This window comes from Lynx rufus, unplaced genomic scaffold (genome assembly GCF_022079265.1).
Source record: "Lynx rufus isolate CCGP_SWC_20201006 ecotype Redwood Valley unplaced genomic scaffold, mLynRuf1.p SCAF_6, whole genome shotgun sequence".
Taxonomy (NCBI): domain Eukaryota; kingdom Metazoa; phylum Chordata; class Mammalia; order Carnivora; family Felidae; genus Lynx; species Lynx rufus.
In genome coordinates this window covers 8165845-8193316 of record NW_025814878.1, presented here as the reverse complement: position 1 = coordinate 8193316, position 27472 = coordinate 8165845, and the positions used below count along the sequence as shown (strand labels likewise).

General features: G+C 39.8%; 1 protein-coding gene and 1 long non-coding RNA gene across 8 annotated transcripts in view; one reads left to right on the top strand and one right to left on the bottom strand.

Moving 5' to 3' along the window:
* The window catches only part of RGS17 (regulator of G protein signaling 17), a 91943-nt gene that overhangs the window by 5542 nt on the left and 58929 nt on the right, over nt 1-27472 (bottom strand). Inside the window, exons 2-4 of one of the 2 annotated variants that reach the window (XM_047101708.1) lie at nt 24697-24840; nt 6410-6499; nt 3831-4065 (exon numbers count right to left, since the gene is read on the bottom strand). In XM_047101708.1, the coding sequence (XP_046957664.1) occupies nt 3831-4065; nt 6410-6499; nt 24697-24815 (444 nt within the window). In that variant the 5' untranslated portion in view covers nt 24816-24840. The remainder of the gene's footprint in view (nt 1-3830; nt 4066-6409; nt 6500-24696; nt 24841-27472) is intronic. The other variant, XM_047101709.1, reaches the window with a different exon arrangement.
* The window catches only part of LOC124528227 (uncharacterized), a 117617-nt gene that overhangs the window by 35180 nt on the left and 54965 nt on the right, over nt 1-27472 (top strand). For all 6 annotated transcript variants that reach the window (XR_006966118.1, XR_006966117.1, XR_006966116.1 and 3 more), the window contains 2 exons: nt 10783-10846; nt 24821-24865. This is a non-coding gene — a long non-coding RNA (uncharacterized LOC124528227). The remainder of the gene's footprint in view (nt 1-10782; nt 10847-24820; nt 24866-27472) is intronic.

Sequence of the window (27472 nt, the reverse complement as noted above, 5' to 3'; positions counted from 1 at the left end):
ACTTAAAACATAATGCTCAAATCATTAAAAATGCATAAAAATGTAATTTTTATTAAAATAAAAAATGTAATTTCAAGCACACTGGCTTAAGAAAAAAATATATATATATATATCCCCCCCCCCGAAGAATGTAGATTTCTCTACATTTAACAAAGAGGAGCATGATAACTCAATCAAATTAAGGTTAAATGAGAGTCTAGTGAAGAAAAATGAGTTTCTAGTTAAGAATCGAATCCTAACAATTTTTAGTTATTTAGTCATTATTTTATAAATGATTCAAATATTCATGTTATTTAAGAATATTTTGAGGGGCGCTTGGGTGTAGCTCAGTCGGTTAAGCATCCAATTCAATTTCTGCTCAGGACATGATCTCGCGTGCCGTTCGTGGGATCGAGCCCGGCATTGAGCTCTGCGCTGACAGCACGGAGCCTGCTTGGGATTCTGTCTCCTCTGCTCCCTTCCCCCCTCACATGTGATGTCTCTCTCGCTCTCAAAATAAATAAAAAACATAGTTTGAATAAGTACAAACAGTTACAGAATTCCAGAGGTGGAACAGCCTGGTTATCTAGCCCCCAAATGGGAAATAGATCCCAACTCCAATTGGTCAGTTATGGCTGCTTTGAATATTGTGTTGAGGGGATTCTCAGGTTGAATCTGGCTTTAACAGTAAGAACCAGGATCGATTAGCCGTGTCATTTGGTGGAGAGAATGAAGTAGTGGTGTAAGAGCTTCCCAGCTGTCATTCTGGATTTGGTTTACTATTCTCTGTGTCCCTTTTTATTTTTATTTTTGTAAACAAATCAACTGATTAATGAATCATTGAAGTGAACTAATTTATCCCAGGCCGCACAATTAGGATGAAGCAGAGTCAGAACCAGAATCCCATGCACTTGAATGAGGAGTTCAGTGTCCTTACTGCTATATAGTCAGGGCTCCCTTGATGTGGCATGTGTTCTCTCCAGGGTTGGAAAACAAAACTCAAAGGGTGATAGCTCAGTATCATCAGTTATTAATGTATTGTGGCTGATTAGAGATTGAGAAGTTTTTGCACAGAAAGGTCAGTGAGACATAAGAGTTTAGAAATGGTTCTGCAGTAGCTAGAAAGTGCACGTCATACTCTAAGTGTATCAGTGACTCAGGTCATGGTTCAAGAATAAATATATCTATACCTTGGCTTGAAATATAACCTTTAAACAATTATCTTTTATAACTGCAAATACCTACTTTTGGTTTGTTTTTGCTGCTAAACAATGATCAAGTGTAATTATTATGTCGAGAGAAGAACAGTCTGTTGGCTAAATGAGGTACTGCACACTCTCCAATAATTTAGATCCTGTGTCAAGAGTCATTTAGAAGTCAGCACATAAGTACCAAAATGATAAAAATTTGAATTTCGCTTCTGCCTTTCTGTGTAGTGTTTAGGGGATATTCAAGAGTGGATAATGGCCCAAATATAGATAGACAAAGGAGAAAAAAATACATGGCTGTTATACTAAATATTAGTCCATGTAATTTAGGAAAATTATCTTGATCAGGAAATAATATTTTAATGACTTTTGTGAAACTCATATTTAAAATGAAGATACTAGGGTTAAACAAAATTCCATTATTTTTGAAAAAAGAATGAAAACTGAATAGTTTATATGTGAGTAATCAACAACTAAGATAGCTTTAAACTATAGCCCAAAGAAGAATTAATTTTGTGAAAATTGTGTATTTTACAAAACTCCATTAATCAGTGACATCTGAAAATCAGGACTGTGAAGACAATGGGCAAGTGTTTCCTATAAAAATTAAAAGCTAGCCAATTGAGACTGTAAAGTAAAGGAATTATATGTACTTAATAACTGAGAATATTTTTTTCTACCAACATTATTTTAAAATAGAACACCATTGGGGGCGCCTGGGTGGCTCAGTCGGTTGAGCGTCTGACTTCAGCTCAGGTCATGATCTCATGGCTCGTGAGTTCAAGCCCCATGTCGGGCTCTGTGCTGACAGCTCGGAGCCTGGAGCCTGCTTTGGATTCTGTGTCTCCCTCTCTCTCTGCCCCTCCCCTGCTTGTGCTCTGTCTCTCTCTCTCAAAAATGAATAAATATTCAAAAAAATTTTAAACAAAAAATAGAACACCATCATAGATAGTGCAAAGAATGAACCAGATAATCAAGACATTTAGCATTTTCAGATGATACATATTATATATTTTGGGGAGAGAAATGGGCTAGATAATCTTCCCAAACACTAATTACAGGCAAGAGAAGCACATTTTCAGGCACATTTGGATCCTTTGATATATCTGCCATGTAATGCAATATTAAAATAAAAATGAGAATGAAATTAATATGCTAATAAAATCCACATAGAACTGGTTAGATGCTGAGGTTCTAGATAGACCAGAAACCTGAAGAATGTACTTCTGGGATATAGAAGTATAATGGTGTTAGAACCACAATGTGGCATCAGTAATAAATGTATTGAGGCTACAGAAAAAATTCTCGCCACCTTGTTTCTCTGAATACTTTTTCTATGTTGATGCAGGAAATAAAGAAAAAATGTAGGAAAATCTTTGTGTATCCAATTCCAGGTTCCTCATTTTATAGAGACAATACTATTGGAGTAGTCTGGAATACCAATGGCAATTATAACCTAACTAACAAATTTTTAAAACTGACTTAGGTATATACCTCATTAGAAGTGAAATGGTTTATATAGCACTCCAAACATAGAGATTATAAAGTAGACACTGATTCATTTTATAGATTTCAAGGTGAGGAGTGGAAGGCAGGTGGGGGCCACATCCCAGGTTGGGTGAGGCATCGATAAGCACAATTTCTAGGGGACTCTATAAATGTCTGTGTGCATAGGAGAGGAGTGTGGAGCAGAAGGTACCAGGTCAGGATGTTTAAATGCACAGAGACAGAAAAGACAGAAGGTGGTGTGGAGAAAAGAAGGCCTTCTGGGAACCTCTCAATTCAAATGCGCACCTCGGAAGTCTGTCACCCCATACTCCTGAGGCCTGGCTACACTACTAACCCCTCCCTCATCAATCCCTCCCTGCTTTAAACTCTGGAAGCTGGAACATTTCTCAGGAGCAAATTGATTTTTTACAGAGTTAACGGAAAAGTGTTCATTTGGTTGCCTGAAATGTCCCCTCTATTAGGTACATTTTGGCAATGGCAAAACTAGGATAACTAGAATAAGTAAAAGAATTGCTATTACCATCTCTCCCCTAAGAATATTAAAGGGTCATAAAGGCCCATTCTTCAATTCTGCAACAATTCTATCATAAACATCAACAAACATGGCAGCTTTTGTTTTGTTTTGTTTTTACAGCTCCTATTACAGAAGTCTTCAAACTAGTATGCGTGTGGAAAGCTTGTTAAAAGTCCAGATTCCTGGGCTCTATATCCAAAAATATAGACCTGGGTAGGCCTCGAGTTATTTGCTTTTCAAACAAATGCTCCAGGTGATTCTCATACAGGAGATCTGGGGACCACACTTTGAGAAAGACTTCCCCACAGTAAACTCTTCTTTTCCACTTTAGCATAAGTCACTATATAAAGCAAATTGTGTCTGACAGGCTTCCTAATGTTAGTTCTGAAAAGCAAGTAGCCTACCACACGATTCAGCCAGAGATAAATGATCAAAGCATAGAGGGGAAACATAGTCTTCAAACCTATTCAGGTAGATTCTCGGAGTGGAATCTAAATTATGTGTCCAGGGAAGCCTTGGAGCCTGTCCACACCCCATGCATCACCCAACTTGGACAGAGGTCCCCTCGGGTTCATCCTTGGTTTTAGGAAGCCCACATCAATTATTTTCCAGATGTTTACCTCTTTTGGTGATAGTATAGAAATGTAATCTTCATATATCATTCTGGCCTTTTCTTCAATTACTTTTTTGTTCTGCTCTTTCTTTAAGTCTTCACACGCAAGCCAGAAAAGTAGGTTCTCTTCGCTGTATTCTGTTCGGAGGAACTCTCTGAAAAGGTTTCTTCCTGCTGGGGCCTTCATCATCTTGTCAAAATTTTGAGACCAGGACAACACTTCATCTGAAGTGGGGTTTTGGCTGCAAAGACAGAATTGGGCCATTATCAAAGGCAGCTTTGACCGAAGAATGCTTAGCCTAGGAAGATAGAAATTACTATTCACTTGCTGCCATCTAGTGCTCATTTCCCATCAGTTCGGCCTGGTCTGGGAATCACCCGCCAGGACTAGGCTAGTTATTTCTGGGTATTAAGAAAAATTCATTTAGGCACAAGTGTGTGTTAGGGAGCTAAGCATTTAAATAGCAAGGGGCAACACACACTATGCACATTATCATCATAAATTCCTAAGGAAGCCTGGAAATGTTCAAATCTTAATGCATTACAAATTGATAAAGACAGCCTATGTGTTACTTTGAAGGGCAAGTTGAATTTTTTGTTTGCATCTGATAATAGATTTTAATTTTAAAGCCATAAGGTATAGTTTCTCTTTTCCCTTCTGGTAGCTACTTTTTCATTTGTCACTAAATCTAAAGTAAGAATATATCGTGTGCACTAGTCACACATTTTCCTAAGCTTTAATAGTTACTCTATGAAATGTTATGAATGAATTATTACCATGAATGGAGTTATTAGAGTTAAAAAGGACAGGGCCTTTATAATGACACTGAGGGCTTTCTAGATATTTATATTCAAGTTTTCAGTGGCCGTGTTCATTCAGAAACCACCACTTATCACTCCTTTGGTATACATCAAAGAAATGGAAAGAAGCAGCTTGGGAGATTCTTATGGTTAACTTGATCCTGATCTTGCTTTCTTATCCATTGGTTTATTTAAGAATTTTCTAACCTCAGAAAGTTAGAAATAGAACTACCCTAAGATCCAGCAATTGCACTACTAGGTATTTACCCAAAGAATACAAAAATACTAATTCAAAGGGATACATGCACCCTGATATTTATAGCAGGATTATCTACAATGGCCAAGTTATGGAAACAACCCAACTGTCCATCACCTGAAGAATGGGTAAGGAAGATGTGGTATACATATATATAATGGAATTTGACTCAGCCATAAAAAGGATGAAATCTTGCCATTCTGCAATGACATGGACAGAGCTAGAGAGTATTATGCTAAGTGAAATAAGTCAGAGAAATATAAAAATGATATAATTCAACTCATAATATGGAATTTAAGAAACAAAACAAATGAGAAAGGGGGGGGGAGAGACAGGCAAACTAAGACACAGACTCTTAACTATGGAGAACGAATTGATGGTTACCAGAAGGAAGGTTGGTGGCGGGGGGATGGCTTAAGTAGGTGGTGGGATTAAGGAATGCACTAATCATGATGGGCATTATATTGTATACCTGAAACTAATATTACACTATATGTTAACCAACTGGAATTTAAATAAAAACTTCAAGGAAAAAAAAGAAAAAAAAAAAGAATTTTCCAACCTGAAATAATTTGGTCAGAGAAGTACCTGTATTTTATTTTTTCTTATTTTTTTCTGATCAAGTATTTTAAGTAGATTTGCTACTATTCCAAAATGTCTGAAGTTCCTCTTTTATTTAAAAGAAATTTAAAGGTGGGGGCGCGCCTGGGTGGCTCAGTTGGTTGGGCATCCGACTTCGGCTCAGGCCATGATCTCACAGTTCCAGGGTTTGAGCCCCGCGTCAGGCTCTGTGCTGACAGCTCAGAGCCTGGAGTCTGCTTTGGATTCTGTGTCTCCTTCTCTCTCTCTCTCTCTGACTCTCCTCCACTCATGCTGTGTCTCTCTTTCTCTCTCTCTCAAGAATAAATAAACATTAAAAAAATTATTTTTTTAATTTAAAGGTGTTAAAATTACCATGGAGCATCAACATTAAAATTTTCTAAGAAGCAGAAAAAGAAAGCACCTATAATTATATGACTAATCTGCTTAGATTTTAATTTTATTCTGTAGATACTGCAATGAGAAGTTGATTCTCATTTTGGAGAAAATACTTGGTTAGAGTCTGTTCTGATGGAAATGGGACCAGGGACTAACTGGGTGCCCTTTCTGACCAACTTAGGTAGTTACATATGTTTTTGTGTCTGTTTTAGACTCTTCCCTGATAGAGAGAAAAACTTAGAAAAAATATCCGTAGAAAAGGCAGGTAAAGAATTAGGGCCAACGGGGGCTATTGCATGTTAATAATCATTACTTTTTGAAAGAGAAAGATAAACTGAGGCAGTGTGTTCACTGATAGCTTAACACTGATAATAGAAAAACCTGATTAAAAGCAATTACCATCACAAAATAAGATCTCCCAGGCTGAGATGGTGTGCATTCCACAAAACCATCTGGAGGAGTACCAGGACTCAAGAGCTCACACCTCAGCACTGAGTAGATGTGTACAGTGTACCAAAACAAGACACAATTACCAGGTGAACCCCACTCACCTTTCCTCTAGGACCTGGATGCTCTCCATTTTGGTGGTATGTGTGGGTCTTCCTGCATTTTCTCCTCTTTCTTCATTCCTAACAGTGAGGCTGCAAGGTAGTATAACACTTTAGTGTGTCTAGGGAAAACCAGTTAGTTAAAGAAAAGAAAAAACAATTCCAGGAAAGGATTTTGCAGAATTTTATCCTCAACAATGTGAGAATATATAAAGCACAAGAAGAGTGATACCATTTTGAAATGATGGGTGAGCCTATGTCGACGAAAGGAATCAAAATGATTTAATAAAATAATGAAGTAAATAATAATCTCAAAAATGGATTCTGTTCTACATTCTGACTTCATCCTTACATAATTTGAATTACTTAACATCTCTAAGGTACTCACGTGATTATATGCTTTAATATTCGATAGATATCATGATGTTACTCTTTGGAGTAACATCATTTTGACTTTTGCTTGGTTCTATTCCTAGTTTGTTTTCCATTTATTTTCCCCCACTGATAGCTAAAAATATAAAATGTTTCAGATTCTAAAACAAAATTTGCTAAAATCACATTGTCATTTTCTGCACCCCGGGTTTTCTGTCCCTGACACTGTCAATCCTCTATCCACTCAAGTTTGAACCACTGGGTTTGTATTTGACTTTGTCTTTGCCCTTTCCTCCCATTTAGTCAATCTTCAATGTCTTGGGAGGGACAGGGCAGTCACTCTGAGGGTTTGGGCCAGAGAGCACTGGGCCTCTGGGTCTCTGGGATGTCAATTTGAAAATATTGCAGGATTGCAGGAGCTAGGATAATCCCATGGGCTTTAGTAACCCAGAACAAGAGGATTCAGATAAACTGCAGCTAAGCAGCACTATAGGGTAGAACACTCAAGGTTCTTGGTGTAGACCAGACATAACAAGGGAGGTTATCGGTGATACTAAGAGGCAGGATGGTTGGGATGACTCAGAGTCCTCGGAAAGTCAACCCACTGAATTAAACTGATCCCTCTGTCTGAAACCCAGGAAGCCTCATGGGAGCCCGTCAGAGAGTAAAAGTTCAGACAATAGGTCTTTCATTTGTTCATACATTTATTCCACGAGGAGTAATGGGAACTATTATTTCCTAGTGCCTATTATGTGCCAGGCACTGTCTTTGTCTCTTTGGTTTTATTGTCCCCATTTTATAGATGAGCAAAGTGAGCCACAGAACTGTCTCCTAGGTTGGCTCAACGTCGGACACTAAATATGTTGTATGGTTGGGATTTGAACCCAATTCCCACACACAACTCTGTAATCCTTATTGAGTACCTATTAAAAACCATGCTCGGGATGCCTGCGTGGCTCAGTTGGTTAAGCGTTGGACTCTGACTCAGGTCATGATTAAGCATCCGACTTTGGCTCAGGTCATGGTCTCGCGGTTCGTGAGTTCAAGCCCCACATGGGGCTCTAAGCTGACAGCTCAGAGCCTGGAGCCTGCTTCAGATTCTGTGTCTCCCTCTCTCTCTGCCCCTCCCCCACTTGTGCTCGCTCTCGCTCTCTCTCAAAAATAAACATTTAAAACTTTTTTTTAAAAACATGCTTTCTGATAGGCACTGAGGCAATATACTATTTGTGTGAATGCAGAAAAGGGGCACTAAATATGGTTGTGGTGGAAATAAGGAGGTTCGTGGGAGAAGGATTACAACAAACCGTTAGTCTTAATCTGGAAAGTCTGGTAACAGAAGTGGAGACATTGTCTCATTAATTCATTCATTCTGCCTGGGCAAGGGTAAGGAAAGAGAGAATGTTGCAAAGGGCAGAATCTATGGCAGAGGGGCCAATGTGGAACTGAAAGAGACTAGATGGGAAGGGGAAAGCGGACTACCTGGAGAAAAGAGAATGCAGTGGGAACTGCAAAGGATTCTGGGGAGCAGAAACTAGAGCTGATTGTTACTTAAACACACAGCAAACTGACTAGTGCTCCACAGGGAGGAAGCGGTGCCAGGGTTAGAACCCTCAAAGCCTTCAGTGTGGAGCAGCCACGGAGAAAACAGTGAGGTGGGAATCAGAGAGAGCGGCACAGTCATTTAGGTCTCTGCCTGTGGGATCTGTGAATGTGTCTGCAGCTTGAGGTAGCCTAGAACCCTCAGCCCTCCATGTGGCAACATGCGTAGGTCAGGGATGCATTTGAGAGGAAATCCATTAACTTCTCAAAGCATCTTTGCTTCTCTGGAATTTGACATACTTCTAGTAATTATGGGAAATTGGGTGGGAGGAGGTAGGAATACACTTGACAATATCCTGTGAAATTTCCTGGGAGAAATTCATGATGCCAAATATATAAAATATACAAGATTTTTGTAAATTCTAAAAAGACCGTATTTAAATAGATTAATACTCATTCTGCCAAGCTTTACTGAGCTTATATATGTATGCGTACACACACCATAAACAGACCAGAAAATGAGCATGCTTTCACTGATTCAATAATAACCCACCTGAGAATGTATTTCTGTTACATTTCCACAGTGTCCCACAGAGTGTGCCACACAAATGCAGCTATACTTGACACAACATCTCAGGGGAAAAAAAAATGTTCTCCATGGTCTCTTTGCTGTAAGAGTAACAAATCTGGAATCTGCATGCATGACTCACAAGTTTCTGAACATGAATTCTGGCTCTTCTATCTGTTTCTGTGATATTTACAAACATCCCAAATGCCACCATATTAGAGTGATCATCCTGAAATATTGGGTTGTTTACATTTTTCATTTCTGCAGATGGTAAAATATGGACACACATTTGTACTAAAACTGCTTATAATAGATATTCAATAAGTGCTTAACTGTTCACTGTTTGCTCTGTTTCTTGATCTGATATCGGATACAACACTGCCCTGGAGAAAGAAACTGACATTTAGCAATCGTCACGTGTCCTTTTAATTGACTTTGCTTTACAACCATTCTTAAAAAGTTGGCTTCGGGGCGCCTGGGTGGCGCAGTCGGTTAAGCGTCCGACTTCAGCCAGGTCACGATCTCGCGGTCCGTGAGTTCGAGCCCCGCGTCAGGCTCTGGGCTGATGGCTCAGAGCCTGGAGCCTGTTTCCGATTCTGTGTCTCCCTCTCTCTCTGCCCCTCCCCCGTTCATGCTCTGTCTCTCTCTGTCAAAAATAAAAATAATCGTTGAAAAAAAAAAAAAAAGTTGGCTTCAAAGTCCCAGTTATCAAGAACCACTGATAATGCCACTTTATGATGAAGAGAAATGGATAAAATGATAAAGGAGCAGGTACTAGACTGTTTACCATCTATGCCTTAGGAATGACTAACGTCTGTCCTGACTTACTTGATCTTGCTCTAAGTAGCATAGTAGAGGGTTTTTTTTTTAAGGTGATAAAGGACAGGAAATATTTGCTCTACATCAACATATAGTACATGTGCTTGAGAAAAGCTCTAAAAGTAAATCAAGCTTAACAGTTGTGAGGGGTCATGTGGAGACATGTTTTTTTCACTTTGACAATGTCTGTAACATTCTTAACTAACATTTCAGCTTTTTAAACAACTAAAGCCATAAAGATAACAGAATGCATGTACAATGCTCACCGGGGGGGGGGGGTCTTGGTCAAAGTTGAAGTATTTTATAGAAGATAGTGCCAATAATCTAGGCTAAGTATACTAAAATTAGCATTGAATTAAAAAAATTTTTTAATGTTTATTTTTGAGAGAGATGCAAGCAGAGGAGGGGCAGAGAGAGAGGGAGACACAGAATCCAAAGCAGGCTCCGGGCTCTGAGCGCTCAGCACAGACACCGATGCAGGGCTGGAACTCAGGATCCACAAGATCATGATCTGAGCGCAAGTCGGACACTTAACCGACTGAGCCACCCAGACACCCCACTAAAATAAGCATTTAAAATCCCATTAGAAATTTTCTAGAATGGTGATTTTTGAGAAGCGAGAAATACATGTGGTATATTTCAGAAAATAAGGATGTATACCTTCTTTGTGTGTGGGGTTTTTGTTTCCAGGGGAGTTGGGCTAGTGGGGTGCAGAAAACATTACCAGCTGCCCATTGTAGAGCCTACCTACTGATTCATCATCATGGATATGTGCAGGGCCTATTTTGGAAGACAGTCTACTTTTGTAAGAAAAACAATTGGTTCTTAGGGAGAGCCCTTGAAATGACTGCAAATAAGATGAAAACTTTGCAGTAGCCATGGTAACTCTAGGATAGAGGCTGATCACAAAACCACATATATTTACACAAAAACTCAACTGAGCAATCAATTTGATGCTTGAATTTAATTCACTATGACATCAAGGCTCAAGAAAGATCCAGTGTAATTGGTAACTGCAGATACTACTCAATATTTTAATATTCTTACATTAAATCCATTTTTCTTTTTTATTTAACAGCTTCTGCCTCACATTTGCCAGTGCAAAATGGAACCAATATCCTTTGGACTCTGAAAAAGAATTGGTAGGTTATTCTTTAAATGCTTCATTTTTTTTCTCTCTCCATAAAAATACCATGGTAAAATAATAGTACAGCTCTATTTGGGAATCAACAACAATTTATAAATATGTATGAGACAGCTGGTCCATGCAATGTTGCCTGGGTTGGAAATTCAAGATGAATAAGACAGAGTCTCTGAAACTGAAAGGTTCTGACAGGTAAATAAGCAACACAGCGCTGCAGTGAGAGCTAAAATAGTGGTATGCATCCACTGGTCCTTAGGTAGTTACAGTATCTGCACACTCCTGCAGGAGAGAATGCAGAGAGGCTTTGCAGAGGAGGTAATGATTAGACTGAGCTGACCAAAGAGCAGGTGTTTCAGAGGGAGACCTGGGCAAAGGGAATTAATTCCAACCAGAGGAGGACTGTCACACCTGCGAGGCTGAGAGCTGTAAAAAAGTCATGATATGGATGAAGGGCCCAAATGGGCAGATTAGATGTTTCAGGGTGGGAGTGATAAATCAGAACAGGCAGTGAGGTGTGCTTATGGAATGGGGCAAGAAGGCAATGACGTGCTCTCCGAATGTAGGCTATACCTCCTTTACAATGATTTTGGTTTTCCATGCTTTATTTTCCTTCACTCGTAATGGGGATAGGGTTAAGAGCCACTATACAAGGTTGTACAGCAAAGACTAAAAACTTGAGACAAAAAGGCAAATTATCACACGTGCTTAATTATTAAATGGAAGGGCAAATTAGCTGCATATTAAAATGACAAACCCAAGTTTACCAAGAGCTTTTAATTTCAACTTGAGGAAATAAAGCCTTATACTTTGCCATTATTGTAAAACACTTCCTCATACATGACCTGACTACTTCTTCCTCACAATAGTCCTGTAAGGTAAGCAGGGGATTTGTTATTAATCATTCCCATCTTATTTAAGAGCAAACAGTCCCCAGGGTTGATTTACACCATTCCCACGAGTAAGCCACATCAGGGCTGGCGTTGAACTCATGTCTTTTGACTTCTGGTCTCTCATGTTCGTCTTCACTATTCAATGCCACTTCTCTTTATATAAAAGAATTAATTGTGGTATTTTTGCCTTTTTAGTTATTTACAAAGACTGTTTGCTCTTACGTGTTTGGAAAAGGTAGAACTCTTATCACAAACCAGTTGACTGAGTTCACACGCCTCCTCCATAAGCACCGTCCACCGCTATCGGGCTGTCGGGGTTATTGCCCAGAGGGCTAAATATATGGTAGATACTGGCAGGAAGCAACTTCTCAATTCCCTGGAATTGGAGATTACCAGGAAGGAGTTGTTACAGAGCATTTTCACAGCAAAGCCTCCACGAGGAGAATCTCCATGAGGAGATTCCACTCATGACCGCGAACTAGGTTTGCTATTGCAAAGAGCCCCCTGGGGCTACACCTTGCTCACATCGGCAGAGAAACTTTGAGAAGGGAGTGCAGAAAGGAGAAGAGCAGTGATGCGTTGCTTAGAAAAGACAAGAAACGGAAGAAAAAAAGGCCCCAGAAGGTGGGGAAGCAACCATATGCCATGCATAATTTCTCACATAGAAAAATCCAGTTAGAGTCAAACCCTTGACTTCAACCTTATCACTTTTATGTATACATTTTGGTAAAACAAGTTGGTTTTTTGAATGGGTATGTGGGGATGGCAATGGTGGTTAAAAATTTGTGTCTGGAAATGTTATACAACAGTTGTCTAAAAAAACACCATTGCCTCTATAAATATCCCCCCTGCTTCTTATAATCATGTCTATAAATCCTATGACACATGAGAAATATAATCATGTGTCATAAAACAAGTATTTTATTTGGCTTAAGTTTTTCTTTCACAAACTTAAACCTCTCAAAGGTAAAATAATCAGCTGTTAAAAATCTGTCCACTAGATGGCTGTGTTGCCTTTATAAATGTAATTTTTAATCAAATCTGAATAAAAGAAAATGAAAAAAGTTTCTGGGAGTAATTACCCCTTATTTGGGAAAAAAAAAGGAGTTGATGGAGTTTTGATAATTATATATTTCTAAGGAATTGGAGAAGAGTCATTCAAGTTTTCTGGGAGTGAAATAATCAAACTTGAAGGGGATAAATTTAATCTCGGGAGGTGTGCATAATGGCACCAAGTTTTCCTTTTTGGCATTTAGAAAACGTTCTGGATATTCCCCAGCCTTAAGTCATTTGACTTAGGAACACTTTAGTCTTAAAAAAAAAAAAAAAAAAGGCAGGCATAATCCTATTAACATTATAGATATCCATCCCAATAAATTGTTTGAAACTCTAATGTCTCTGGCTGCAGTAATATGGAACTGAGGTCATACATTCTTGGAACAAATTAACGTGACAAGGTTTCTAACTAGCAACAGGCAGGAAATTTCTTTCTTTCTTTTTTTTTTTTTTTTAATTTAATATTCTTTAAAGGAGCCATTGTGAGAGAAGACTCTCCAAACTATTTTATTTCAAGTTTGGGTTATATGTAAACAATCATTTCTTCTTTTGATGCATGGAAACTGAAGAGAAATCTCTTTATCTACTCATCCCCTCTCTCTTTGCTACCAATTTCTCACTATACATGCTTCTGTTTGAAAATGGGTTTGAAAGATCCCCTTTTTCCTTTGGTATTAAATTTTTATTTCAAACTCCAAGCCAATTATTTTTAGGTTCATTGACACACCAGTTTGATTTAGAAGGCCGACTGCTGACAAGCTATTACATGGTTAAAGTCTGGATCCATTACATAAAGTTTGCGTTCAGCTTAAATAACCAAAGTTTCTTATTTGGTATAAACAGGTCTCTCCCCGCTCCCCCCCCCCCCCCCGCCTTAAAATTAAGAGAAGTACAGGACTGGGGCACCTGGGTAGCTCAGTAGGTTAAGCATCCAACTCTTGGTTTTGGCTCAGGTTGTGATCTTGCAGTTCATGAGCAAGCCCCACGTCAGGCTCTGTACTGGCAGCATGGAGCCTGGTTGGAATTTTCTGTTTTCCTCTCTCTGTCCCTCCCCCACTCACACTGTCTCTGTCTCTCTTATGATAAATAAATAAACTTAAAAAAAAAAGGCACTTTGCTTTATAAAAAAATGAGAAGTACAGCACCGAATATTTAGATGTTCTTTATATAATATCTCTCTTCCATTTCAGTTCTCAGGTTGATTGAAATCCTATTTTAAGCTCTTCCTTCCACCCACTGTAATTTTTCCTGTAAGCCACAATTAAGTTAGTTGATGCTTCTGTGGTAAAGCAAATAGTCTTGGGTGTGAAAAGGCCAAATGGACCCCTATTTAGTTAGTAGACGCTGTTATTAAAATGGCACGCAGTCATCTAAGTCCTTGAAAGCATCAGTTGAGTTGGAGCTCAAGCTTCTGGTTTTAGTTAACTTGTGTGCCTGTCATCCAAAGAAGAGTGAAAGAGTTAGAACTCTAGTAGTTGCTACTCAGAAAGACATCTGATGGCTGAGAGGGTCACTTACAATCCTCCATTCATCCCTCCCCTGGTATGTTCTAGTTACTGTGTGCATGAATATGTATGGGATGAGGTGGGAAGCATCCTTGAGAACAATTATGACTGAAGGCAATAATCCTGATCTGTGGGGAAATTTAGCTCCAGAATAGGATATCCCACTGTCTGGGAATCCTATGGCTGTGTAGTGCATGCTCCAGGAATGCTGAGTTGTACCTGTGCTGGTGAATGTGAGTGACATTTGGGGAAAAAGAACCAGGGATACAGAATGCAGGAACAGGTTCTCTTACATTTGCTGACAGTATGTGAATAGAAGTCACGAGGCATACAGCGTTCAAATCCTACAAAGTCTGTTAATTTCCTTTCAGACTGAGACTTGCAAGGGGGACAGAAGTAAAACATATCAATAAAGGATTATTCAGGAGGCCCCTAGAACGTACTGAAACCTAAACTCACTGATTTATGTGTGTTATTCATTACATCTTACAGATGAAGAAACTGAGGCTCAGACAAGTCACTTGCCAAAGGTTTCACAGTTGTATGTCATGGAACCAGGACCCATCTCGGTCTAATTCCAGCATTGCTCGTTGCTTCCCTACCCCATGCGGTCTCTTGTTAGTAGGCTTCATATGAGGAAGACACGTTAGAATTTGTATGTAATCTTTAAATATGGCAAGACAACATCTGTTTAGAAAAAAACACATGGAATTATCTTTCCACTCTTACAGAATTAGTCGATTAAAATAGCCCTGTACTTTTAAATAATCTATGTTGCTTTATAGAAAAAGTAGCAATGGCAGAAATTTGCTTTCTAGTTAGGAATCCATGCTTCCAGGCATGAAGTGAACATTGATACATAGTGTACTGACATCTGATACAGAGATATGAATTTCATAGCATTGGAACTTATAATATTTATATAACCCAATTAAGCAGACTATGATACAATAAATTTCATATTCACAAGAAGTGGATTTTATTGTTGTATCTGACAAGGAACAAGTAATTCCTGAATGACATCCTAAAATAGCAGGCATATTTTAATAGGTCTACCATGCCAACACCATGAAAAAGTGAACCAGATCTACAAGAAATAATAAAGGGTTTTAATGAGAGGAACAAAAATAAAGAGTGAATACTTATTTCAATCAGATGTAATAGCTACCGCATTTTGTGGATAGGGTAGGGGTAGCAAACATGTAACTGTGTGTTTTGTATTATTGCTCTGGGGAGGCTGGAGGAGAAGTTCTTTAAAAAAATTTTTTTAACGTTTATTTATTATTATTGAGAGACACAGAGCGTGAGCAGGGGAGGGGTAGAGAGAGGGGGAGAACAGAATCTGAAATAGGCTCCAGGCTCTGAGCTGTCAGCACAGAGCCCGACGCGGGGCTCGAACTCACAGACCGCGAGATCATGACCTGAGCCAAAGTCAGACGCCCAACCGACTGAGCCACTCAGGCGCCCCTGGAGGGGGAATTCTTAAATATTGTCCAGAGAGTTAATAAATTTTGTCTGGATTTGAAAGTGCTGAATTCCCTAATGTTTTAGAAACTGAATAATTGTGCTTTGAGTCAAGAAGGGAATCCCAGCTTCCTTCAAATTGAACCTTCACCTTGAAAGATGAAGGTGCCTCCGGGCCTTTGAAGAGGAGTGTACTCCTTTCTCCGTCTGCAGCTCTTCTCTCTAAATCCTTCCTCCTCGTGCACCTTCAAGAGAAGCAGGATCCTCACAGAGCTCACGGACCCACTCCCAGCTGGCCAGGTGACAAGATACTCCACGAGTCTTATCCCACTGGACCTCCCCGGTGTGCTGTGCATCAGCAACATCGGTCAGTGTCTTGTCTGTGCGACTCGTCTCGTGGCTTCTGTGCCAGCTTAGAGCTGTGTGTTTTGTGCCACCCTCAGACAGTCTCTTCTCTGCGCTCTGTGCATGCAGAGTGCCACTGCTTTCTCTTTCAGTGTTGGAACTCCCCGAGGTGGCCCTCCCTACCTCACAGCTTCATTCCACAGCCAACTCCTGGGGTGCCTTACACAGAGCTGGGCTCGCTCATCACATGCCCTGCCCTAACCACCCTCCTATTCGTGTGTCCTCTCATCTGATGGGGCCCCCATCAACCCAGCCCCTGGAGCAAGTGGAGTTATCTGTCCCTCCTGTTTCTCATCTATTGCAAATTCTTTTTTTTTTATGTTTATTTATTTTTGAGAGAGAGAGAGAGAGAGAGAGCATGAGCAGCGGAAAGGCAGAGAGAGAGAGGGAGACACAGAATCTGAAGCAGGCTCCAGGCTCTGAGCTGTCAGCACAGAGCTCAACACGGGCCTCGAACTTGTGAATCTTGAGATCATAACCTAGGCTGTAGCTGGACACTTAACGGACTGAGTCAACCAGGTGCCCCTCGTCTAGTGTAAATTCTTGGCAGTACATCCAGTGTCTCTTGAATTGGTAAGCTCTCCAGTCCTTTTACTTTATATTATTATTATTATTATTATTATCATCATCATTATTATTATTTCTGAGAGAGACAGAGAATGCACATGCAAGTGTGGAAGGGGCAGAGGGGAGAGAGAGAATCCCAAGCAGGCTCCACATTCAACAGGGAGCCTGATGTGGGACTCCATCTCACGACCCTGAAATCATGACCTGAGCTGAAATCAAGAATCGGAGGCTGTAAGAGAAAAAGAGAGATGGTGATTCCCTTGAATACAGAGAACAAACTGAGGTTGGCTGCAGGGGTGTCGGGTGGGGGGAAGGGCTAAACTGGTGATGGACATTAAGGAGGGCACTTGTTGGGATGAGCACGGGGCTTATATATAAGGGATGAATCACTAAATTCTACCCCTGAAATCATTATTACACTATATGTTAACTAACTTGGATTTAAATAAAATTAAAAAACAAAAAAGAGTCTGAGGCTTAACCAACAGACCCACCCAGGTGTCCCTTTTTAAAATCATCTCTTTATTTTGGGCTCCCAACATCTCTCACTGAGGCTATTACAAAATCTCCTAATATTCTCCTTGGTTTTTTTGTCTTGTTCTTCCATATATTTCCACTGCCTCCGGAAGGGTATACTTAACACATGCAATAGACTGCGTCTCCTCCTTACTTAATAAACTTCAATCACGTCTTATATCCAAAAAAGTATCAAGTCCTAACTCCTTAATATGACACTAAAGGCATTTTATTGCTTGTCACTGCCTATCGCTTCAGCCTTCTGTTTTGTCCTCTTCACTTTAGACCCTAGGAATACTAGAGTATTCATGCTCTGTTCCAGAACCCTTACCCCTCTCTACTACCAATTACTACTAGTATGCTACCACTATTACTCCTAACACACACATGCACGTGTGCAAGAGAGAATGAAGGAAAATGGTGCGTAAGAAGAAACGTGATAGAAATCTAATAAGCATTACCTGCCCCACGATTACACAAAGGCCTGAGAGATTATGCCTATAGTTTTTAAAAATAATTTTTGTGACACATTTTCATAAGTCCAAATTCAATCCTGCATTTCACATCCTAGTATTAATTAAACACCTACTATGTGTCAAATAACATGCTACAAGCCAATTTATTTTTGGCTGTTTTCAAGTATGAAACAGTGTATATGTTTACAAAAATGTTCCGTGCCAACTGACTAATGTGAGCTTTTATGAATTCAACTATATATATCCACATAATAAATTTTAAAGTTATTAACCTAAAACAACAACAACAACAAAACACATGTTAAACAGGAGAATCACTAGTAGGAAAACCAGCAGAATGAGCTGGGGAGTCTACCTGGCCCTCCGTGTGTTCAGCTTTGTTCAGGGCGGTGGGAGGCATGGCCATAGGTATTAACAGCACTGACCCAATGCCAAGGTCATCCCAGAAGTCTGCCACATCCTGGCCCATCCAGACCCAGATGGCTCTCACCACATCACCACATATATATAGTAAGTCAGCTGAGATTCAAGAGATTCTCCCCGAGTCTGAACCTAAAACGACTTGAAGTCAACTGGGGTATCTGGGCCAGCGTACCCCACTCATGTCCTTGCAGGGCCCTGTCCCAGAACGCACTCCCAACCTCTGTACCTAGAGTATCTTTTCTCCTGTCAGCCCCTGGGTTTCTTCACCAGAGTGAGGCTTCTCTCTCTCTCATTCTGAGGATACTTGTTTTCTTTGGAACTTCCTTTCCATGTCCCACACACTCTCCTGTGTTCTCCTTCCGTAGCCCATTTCCCACAGGGCAAGACGCGGTGTGGGGGGTGCTGGCATTCCTCTTCTGCATTCTCTGAGGTTTATGCCACCTGACTTTCCCCTTCCTCACCTGTCTGTATCCTCTTAAAAGCTCTGTGGTTCCTTACCAGGCTCCTCACACCATAGACTCTCCTTCTTACTTACCCACCCCTTCAGGGAAATCATGCCACAGGTGTCCTCACAGGTGTCCCCAGCACTCAGGAGGACACTTCCTTTGTTCCTCACTGAATCGGCTATCCTTTTAAGCTGGCTCTTGCCTCCTTCTGACTTAATTTAACCTTTCTCCAGCCCTTTTCTGGCTCATTCTTTCTATTCTTCTAAATGAGACTGGGCATAACATTGTCATCTATTATTTTGTCTTATACACATCCATCTTTCCACTGCTGATCTAAACACTGCTATGTGATACTCAAAAAATATGCCTTTATAGTAAACACAGAGTCAAAAAGAGTACCAATGGTATGCCTTCAATGGAAAAGGATCGAGGTATTCTAATTCTGGCACTTTTCCAATACGTAGCCTTCTGGTCATATGTCACACAGACCTGGCGGAGGCAGTTTGAATACCAAGCTTTCTAGAGGGTGACCTTCCAGGTTCAACTGCTTCTTGAGAATTTATTCTCTGTTGATGAAGAGGCAGGGAGAATGTGGCGAAAGCTAAAGAAGTGCAACTGTGGGGCGCCTGGGTGGCGCAGTCGGTTAGGCGTCCGACTTCAGCCAGGTCACGATCTCGCGGTCCGTGGGTTCGAGCCCCGCGTCGGGCTCTGGGCTGATGGCTCAGAGCCTGGAGCCTGTTTCCGATTCTGTGTCCCTCTCTCTCTGCCCCTCCCCTGTTCATGCTCTGTCTCTCTCTGTCCCAAAAATAAATAAAAAACGTTGAAAAAAAAATTTAAAGAAGTACAACTGTACGGGGCAATAATAGGCATTCACTAAATTGTAAATGAGAGAATTCACAAATGTGTGACATATAGATGGTCCATGGTCCTAATGTCCACTTTTGGGTTTTTTGTGGCTATGGCCTGGGAAACCTGGGTTCATTTCAGTAGATATCTTTTGATGGTGCAAGTTTAAGGTTTATGTAAGTCTAGAAACTGTTGAGGAAATTCACTACGCCATGGGGAGATGGAGTTTCAAAACTGTAGAAGTGTTTGTAAGCGATACTTTGGGGACTGGTTACAAGTACTTTGGAAATCCTAGGCACATAACTCAAGCTCCCACGTACCATGAATCAGGTCTGCGAGGGTGACAGGTAAAAGTGTTTATTCACTGGTGCCTCAGATGAAATGATTCACCTTACATGTGTTAGCAGATTTATTTCCAGGGGGTGGTTTCTTTACCATGGAGCAGACATGGATTTTGTTTTTCCTTTTGAAAAATAACCTCTGGCTTTTAAAGCATGCACCGTAGTATTTTCATTGCAGAGAGCTAACGTGTGACAGCAACAGAGTATAAAACAGGACATTATTTTTGGACCGTTCTGAATTACAGAGACTGTGGTACTAGCTAAAAATGGAGGGAGGGGCAACTGAAAACATGTTTATGAAGTGCTTAACATTTGCTTAGATGTAGCCCATGGTCTGGGAACTCTGGGAAATCACGTGTCCAAAAGGAAGATGATTTTAGCTTTCACAGGGCTCACTAATTTCAGTCTGAGGGACAGTTTCTCCTGAGAAGAATGAAGAGTATCTGATGCAGTGGCCCAAATCTTGTAGGCAATACATAGTAGTGCATGAGATTGTGAATTTGATTTTGACAGTAGTGCATGAGATTCTGAATTCGACTTGGAAACTAAAAAGCTTTGGAAACGGTTCATATCAAACCTGGAAATGAAAAGTTTGGAAGTGTCAGCTTCAAGTGGACGAAACAACAGACTGGATGTTAAATGACTTGAATTTTAGCCTTTCGTTAACTAATGAGCTTTGTGAGAGTAGGCAAGCCTTCAGTTTCCTTAGGTGGAACCTTAGAGACAGCATTTTCCAGACAGTTTTTTTTTTTTTTAACACGGCCGTTTTTTTCTTTCAAACAAAAGCTTATACCTAAGTCTAATATGTAAAACAGCTAAAGACAGAACCATCCCCTTGGAAACTGCCAAGAGGGGAGCCCAGGGCTGTGGCCAGAAATACTGTGGCCGCCAACTCCCCTGGAGCTATCCCCTTACTTCTACCAAACAGCATGAGAAGTCATTAGGAAACTTTGGAGAGATAAGAGCTGAAGTCTCTTGAGTTCTGATTTTTTATGATTGAACATGGAAATCTGTCCTGCTTGATAGGACACCACCAGGAGCAACAAGGAATTAAAACAGGGATGGATTCACACCTAAAGACTTCTTTGCGGGGCACCTGGGTGGCTCAGTCGGTTAAGTGTCTGACTTCAGCTCAGGTCATGATCTTGCGGTCCGTGAGTTCAAGCCCTGCATCGGGCTCTGTGCTGACAGCTCAGACCCTGGAGCCTGCCTCGGATTCTGTGTCTCCCTCTCTCTCTATCTCTCCCCCACTCACACACTCTGTTTCTCTCTGTCTCTCAAAAATGAATAAATGTTAAAAAAAAATTAAAGACTTCTTTGGAAAAAACAGTCGAGGTTATTTTACCATAACCTCTGATGTTAGGAGAGGGTCTGTGGGACAATTTGGACATTAGCTTTAAGCTCAAAATACATTTTGAAAGCTCTACCTTTCCATCTCCTTCTTGAGGCACCTTGCTTTCGTGAGCCCACAGCAGGTTGTACTTTGCAATGCACCTTCACAGGTGTTGTCTCCAGTGCATATGTGTGTGAAAGCCCTCACTGCCCCCTACTGTCCTGGAGACAGCAGTTCTGTGGGGGAGGAGCCCATATCTTTCAAAGGTTTCTTTCCCATCAAGAAAAGGGAAGAGAGTAAACGACCTCTGTCTGAATCTTGATATAAATTCAGTTTTCACAGTGGTAGCCTTGAACCTTTAGACAGGAAGTCTTGACAAAACTCTCTCTCCTCCTGGTCAGGAACAACTTAGTCCCATGCATGGAAAGACTTGCAAATTTATATGCTGTTCATTTTATGGCCAAGACTAGACGTCCATGATTCTTTACGTAACACAGCTTACATGCTCTAAACCACATTCCCTTGTTTTCTCCTCTTGCAATGTAAGGCCGTGGGGAGAGAAGGGAAACAGACTGATTTGGGGACAGAAGTGGTTTCTTAAAAGCGACAGAGAACAGATCAGCTTAACAAGTCATTATGAATTAAGTCCCAACTTTTTAGGTTTTGGAAGGAAACTGGAAATATTCATCAATGTTGTACTTGATCTCTGTATCATCCCCCAACATAAAGCACAGTGGTAATTTTATTAAGACAGGAATAAGTTTAAAAATGGGAGAGGAGCTGACACTGACATATGAAAGAGAAATACAAATTTGAGGGAAATACTGTGTTGCTTAAAAAACTCATAATATGTAAGGCTAGGGTGAGGTATTTGTATTTATTACTAGATGCAGAAATTTATTTTCCTAGCATTCTATTTCCTTAAAAGGAGGTAAAACCAGCTACATGACAACTGCTCCTATTTACAAACGACAGTTCCTTCATATTTTGATTTCTAACTTTATTTTGGTCCCTAAATTAACATTTTTTAGTGTTTCTTTCTGTTCTGCTCCTCTGACCTAGCCTGGAAATTTTGAAGAACATTTCTTTCTTTTGTTTTCCACTCTAAGAAGGCTTTAACATTTTCTTTCCTTAAACTCAAAATATAAAAATAATGATATTTTTTAAATGCACATATTAAGGAAATTCTCATTTGCAATGAGATAACATTGTCACAATTAAAACTCATAATTCAAAGCAATTTAACTTTCATTTTTTTCAAGTTGTTTATGTTAGAAATTACCTATCATTTATCACATACGGAAGACTTATAAATTTGTAGACTGTGTGTTTTATGGCTTAGACTGAGGCATCCGCGACTTATTACTCACAAACACAATTCTTGACAATTACACGTTAGTCCAGAACTCATAGAGCCTCACGGAGCGCTCATCCAATGCGCCAAGTGCATGACTTGAAATACACGTCACCTTAGAGGTGCGGAGAGTTAAGGCAGCTTCCAAAAGCTGTTTTGTTCTCCATCCATAGTCTGTGGTCTGTGACAATTTGATGTTCATAAGCTCATATTGAATGTTTTGTTATTCAATGTGCCCTTTAAGAATGAAGAAAAGCAAGTCTCACTAAATATATGTAAGCCAGATAAAAGCAAATATAACCAAATATGTTTGGCAGCAAACAAATATAGCACAACAAAACTTCAGTACTCTTATCTGTTTTGGTGTTTTAATCCTGAAACAATTCAGAAATAAGTTTTATCAGGCAAATAAAATCATATATGATTTCTAGAACACAGCATAGTATAAATAAGAAATATAAGTATAATCGTCAACACTACGTAACAATGTATTTGTGATGTCTTATGCAGAATCTACAATAAAATTCCTTTCCTTTTCCAAGATTATTTTTTATATTATATCCATAAGCTGATCTTTTAAAGACATGTATACATTATTTCAAATATTAGTCTTCCAATATGAAGTGTGCTATAACCCAGCAAGCTAATTCTTAAGCACATACTTATGTGTTAGGCACTGTTCTTTCATTCAATGTTTACAACAACCTTATGAAGTAGGGATTCTTATTACTGTAATTTGATGTATGAAGAATTTAGGACATTAATAATGTAACTTGTTGAAGGTCAACAGACAGTGATGATGAGGATAAGATTTGAACCCAGGCAGTCTGACTTCTGAAACACCATATTAAATCACTACCCTTTACTTCATGGATTCAGGCCAGAGCTAGATGATCTCTTTAAGAGTAATAAAGGGAAAAAAAATATTTTTTAGGAGTAATAAAGGAAAAAAATATATACAATTTTATTGAAATAGCTCCCTCCTCTAGAACTCTATTTCCTCCATCTGAAATAGTTAAGGCTTAAAAATGAAAGGGAAGGAGTCAGATAGGACTTTCCCTAACAAAGAATCATCATCTGCGGAGCAATTTTGATATTTATAAAAACTACTTTAAAACCTTCCAAATTACTGAAATGTCTGATGGTTTTCTGGAAATGAAGTTTAGTAGAGGGGACAGAGCTTTTTCAACACCATGGCTACTAGTGAAGTTTAATACATTTCATCTTCTATTTTGGCCATAATGACTGAATATTATGCCACCATATCATAACAATAACCTCAATGGATGTCAGGAAACTGTAGTAATCATACACAAGAAGATGGTACAAGCATTTGGGCATTTCTTCAGAGTTTTGAAATAAGCAGGGAGATCCAGAAGATCCACTTGTAAATTGGATCTTAAGGGCCCCAAAACTTACAGTTCTATGGAAAGTTCCATTAAGTCTAGCATCCCCTGGGGAGTCTCATGTGCTTAAATCTTAGGACTCTGGGTCTTGCTGAGTTTCTTGTTTGAAGGCACTTTGAGAATTTGGAACTGGAGCAGGTGTTTTGAGGTGCCTGAATCATGGAAATTTAGCACTAGACAGGACTCTGGGAATCAGTTTGGCTAACTCTCCATCATTTTGCCAATGAAGAAACCAAAAAGCAGAAATGAAACATTTGTATGAGGTCACAGAACCTGTCAGTGATAAAATCACAAAGGAAAGCAGGTTCTCTGGCTTTTAGTTGACTGACTTAGACTTCATACTCTGTCCTGTATCAGGAGTCTGTAGCTGCGAGTGCCACACTGACTCATGGTTTTGTGGCTCTGTGAATGAATGATCAACACTCTGTGACATACCATATAACTAAAACACAACATCGAATATGATGTACAGTACTGCTAGGTACTGTCTTAACAGTCTCGCACCTTCTGGAACACTGGAGAACATTCTTTACGGTTAAACAAATACATACCCATAATCTTATTTTTACCCACATCTTTAAGAAGCATGGATGGAGAAAAACAGGATATAAAATAAGTTTTCATTCTTTACCTTACTATCAACTTAAGTGCAGGTTCTGGGGAAATATTCTATTTCCAGTGATGGTCTCCAGTAATCCCTACTTGTAAAGGAGGAAAAGGAGACAGACTGAGAAGTTTCTATGACACCAAGAATGAACATGCGTATCCATTCCAGTTAGGACCCAGCTCAGGGGAGTGTCATACAGAGAAAGCCACATACCAGGAGCAGCTGCAGCAACAGCACCAGCAAAAGCAACATGTGTTGTTGGGCCTCTGGTTTCCAGGCGCTTGAGACACAGCAGGTGTTCCTTCATTTTGTGACTGCTGTCTTTTTCGCATTTCAGCTGCTTCAGTACCCAACTGGCTGAAAGAAGAGAGAAGACATTAAGGTATGAAATACGTAAGGGAAAGAGAAGTTGCCTATGCTGAAGGGAACATAATTTAATTAGGGGGAGCAGATAAGGAAAGATAAAAACAGGGCGTCTGGGTGGCTCAGTTGATTAAGCATCTGACTCTTGGTTTCGGCTCAGGTCACATCTCATGGTTTGTGAGTTCAAGCCCCGCATCAGGCTTTGCGCTGGAGCCTGGCATGGAGCCAGCTTGAGATTCTCTCTCTCTCCCTCTCTGTCTCTGCCCGTCCCCTACTCGTGCTTGCTCTCTCTCTCTCTCTCAAAATAAATGAATAAACTCAAAAAAAAAAAAAAAGAAAAGGTAAAAATGAATAAGCTTTAGCAGTCAAATAAAAATTCCCAAGAACACATTTTTAAGAGAATATCTTAAACACTTTTTGGGACAAACTTCTACCCACTGTTGTCTGCTACATAAATTATTATCACAATGTTGCCACATAATCAAAATCAACTGGTAAGGTAAATATGATAAAGTTTGAAAATTCAACTTCTTTTTTTACTAAAGAATGATTTCATCTGCTTCCCTTCCTGAACACCTTTAAATGATTGTGGCAGGTGTACATAACTTGTTTCTCCACTGATGTTTACAGTAAGGTTAACTGAGATTTCCAAATCAGGTTGCGGGGTTTCTAACTATGTAACATTGTGAGGAAGATCAAGTTTGTTTTTGGTCTTCTCTCAGCTTCTTCTAAAACACTGAATCTGGGGGCAGGCGCCTGGGTGGCTCAGTTGGTCAGGCAGTTAAGCATCCGACTTCAGCTCAGGTCATGATCTCACAGTCAGTGAGTTGGAGCCCTGCATCGGGCTCTCTGCTGTCAATACAGAGCTTGCTTTAGATGCTCTGTCTCCCTCTCTCTCTGCCCCTCCCGTGCTTGCGCTCTCTCAAAATAAATAAATAAACTTAAAAAAAAAAAACAAAAAACAGAACACTGCATCTCCTTTCCTTTTTGATACATCTGACTCACCCTGTGGGGGCCTAATCTTGATAATATTGGCAAAGTGCCTTTTTCTCTGTTAGGAGTCCATGTTGCAAAGGCAACACCACCCTTTCCTCCACCACCTAGATTTGTGTTCAGTCAGTAGACAACTGTGGAAAGATGAAAAGTCCTCAAATCCAGGGAAATTACTTTGGTGGAATGTATATATCATGTCGAATGAGAAAAACATCAGGATACAGGATGCACACTACCTGTGACCTTACAGAGCAGGCCAAATTGCTTGTCACCTATTTATAAGACCAATCCTGACCTACCACTTTGTTGAGTATAAAAAAATAAAAAAAATAAAGCTTTGTTTTAGTAGAATAATATCAAATATAGCATGAACTAATAGAAAAAGAAAAGATGCATGATGTTATTCATAATATGCAGTGTATGTAAATCATATACATACAATGTCATGTATGACTGACAGCAATACTTATTAAAACCATAATGTACTTTATTTTGGCATTGTGAGCTTATGCATTCAAAATTATGTTTTCATGCATTGATTTTTTTTTAAATTGGAGAATAAAATACATATTAAAAATGTTTTTCTATGTTCATGTAAGAGGTGGAGCTAAAAAATTTTCATGGGTCAATGCTTATGTATTCTTATAGCATTTCCAGTTAAACGGTTAACAGGTATATAATCTACTTCGGTCAGAAGAGAACAAAGTCAGAGGGAAGGAATGAAATATAAGAAGCAATTAAGTACTGAAATTGATAAACTCTGATGTTGAACTTATTGACTATCTCAAGTAAAAAAAAACCCATGTTTCTCTGTTTAGAATAGTCAAGAACTAAATTTAAGACTACATAAACTAGGGAAATGGAAGGGTTGCTCTTCCCTCCACTAACACTGTTTTTATATGTGTAATAATGTCCCCAAATTGTTCAATCTAAGAGTCCTTTTATAATAATCTCTGGGCCTATCAGCACCTGTGACACAGCGACCACTCCATCCTCTTTGGAATGCTTTCTTCTCTTGCCTTCTTGGGTACCACACTCACCTGTTGGCTTTCTTTTTTTTTCTTTTTTTTTTTTAATTTTTTTTAACGTTTACTTATTATTGAGAGACAGAGACACAGAGTGTAAGCAGGGGAGGGGCAGAAAGAGGGGGAGACACAGAATCTGAAATAGGCTCCAGGCTCTGAGCCGTCAGCACAGAGCCCAATGCAGGGCTCGAACTCACAAACTGTGAGATCGTGACCTGAGCCGAAGTCGGTCACCCAACCAACTGAGCGCCCCTCACCAGTTTGCTTTCTATCTTACTAGTCACTTCTCAGTCTATTTTGTTATTTCCTTTTCATCTCCCTCACCTCCAAATTTTGGTTGGCCACAGTATTCGGTCCCTAGAACTCTTCTCTGTCATTTTTTGGGATGAACTTTTACAGGATCTACCTGTTTCCAGTTCAGAATTCTCAAATTTACAAGTCCAGTAAAGATGACTTTCCTGAATTCAGGACTCATATATCCAACTACCTACCTGATGTCTCCACTTGGTTTTCTCAACTTGCCATCTCAGTCACAACATGTTCCAATCTGACGCCTTCCTCCCCCACCAACCTGTTCCTCCCACAATTCTCCCACTTTCAGTAAATGA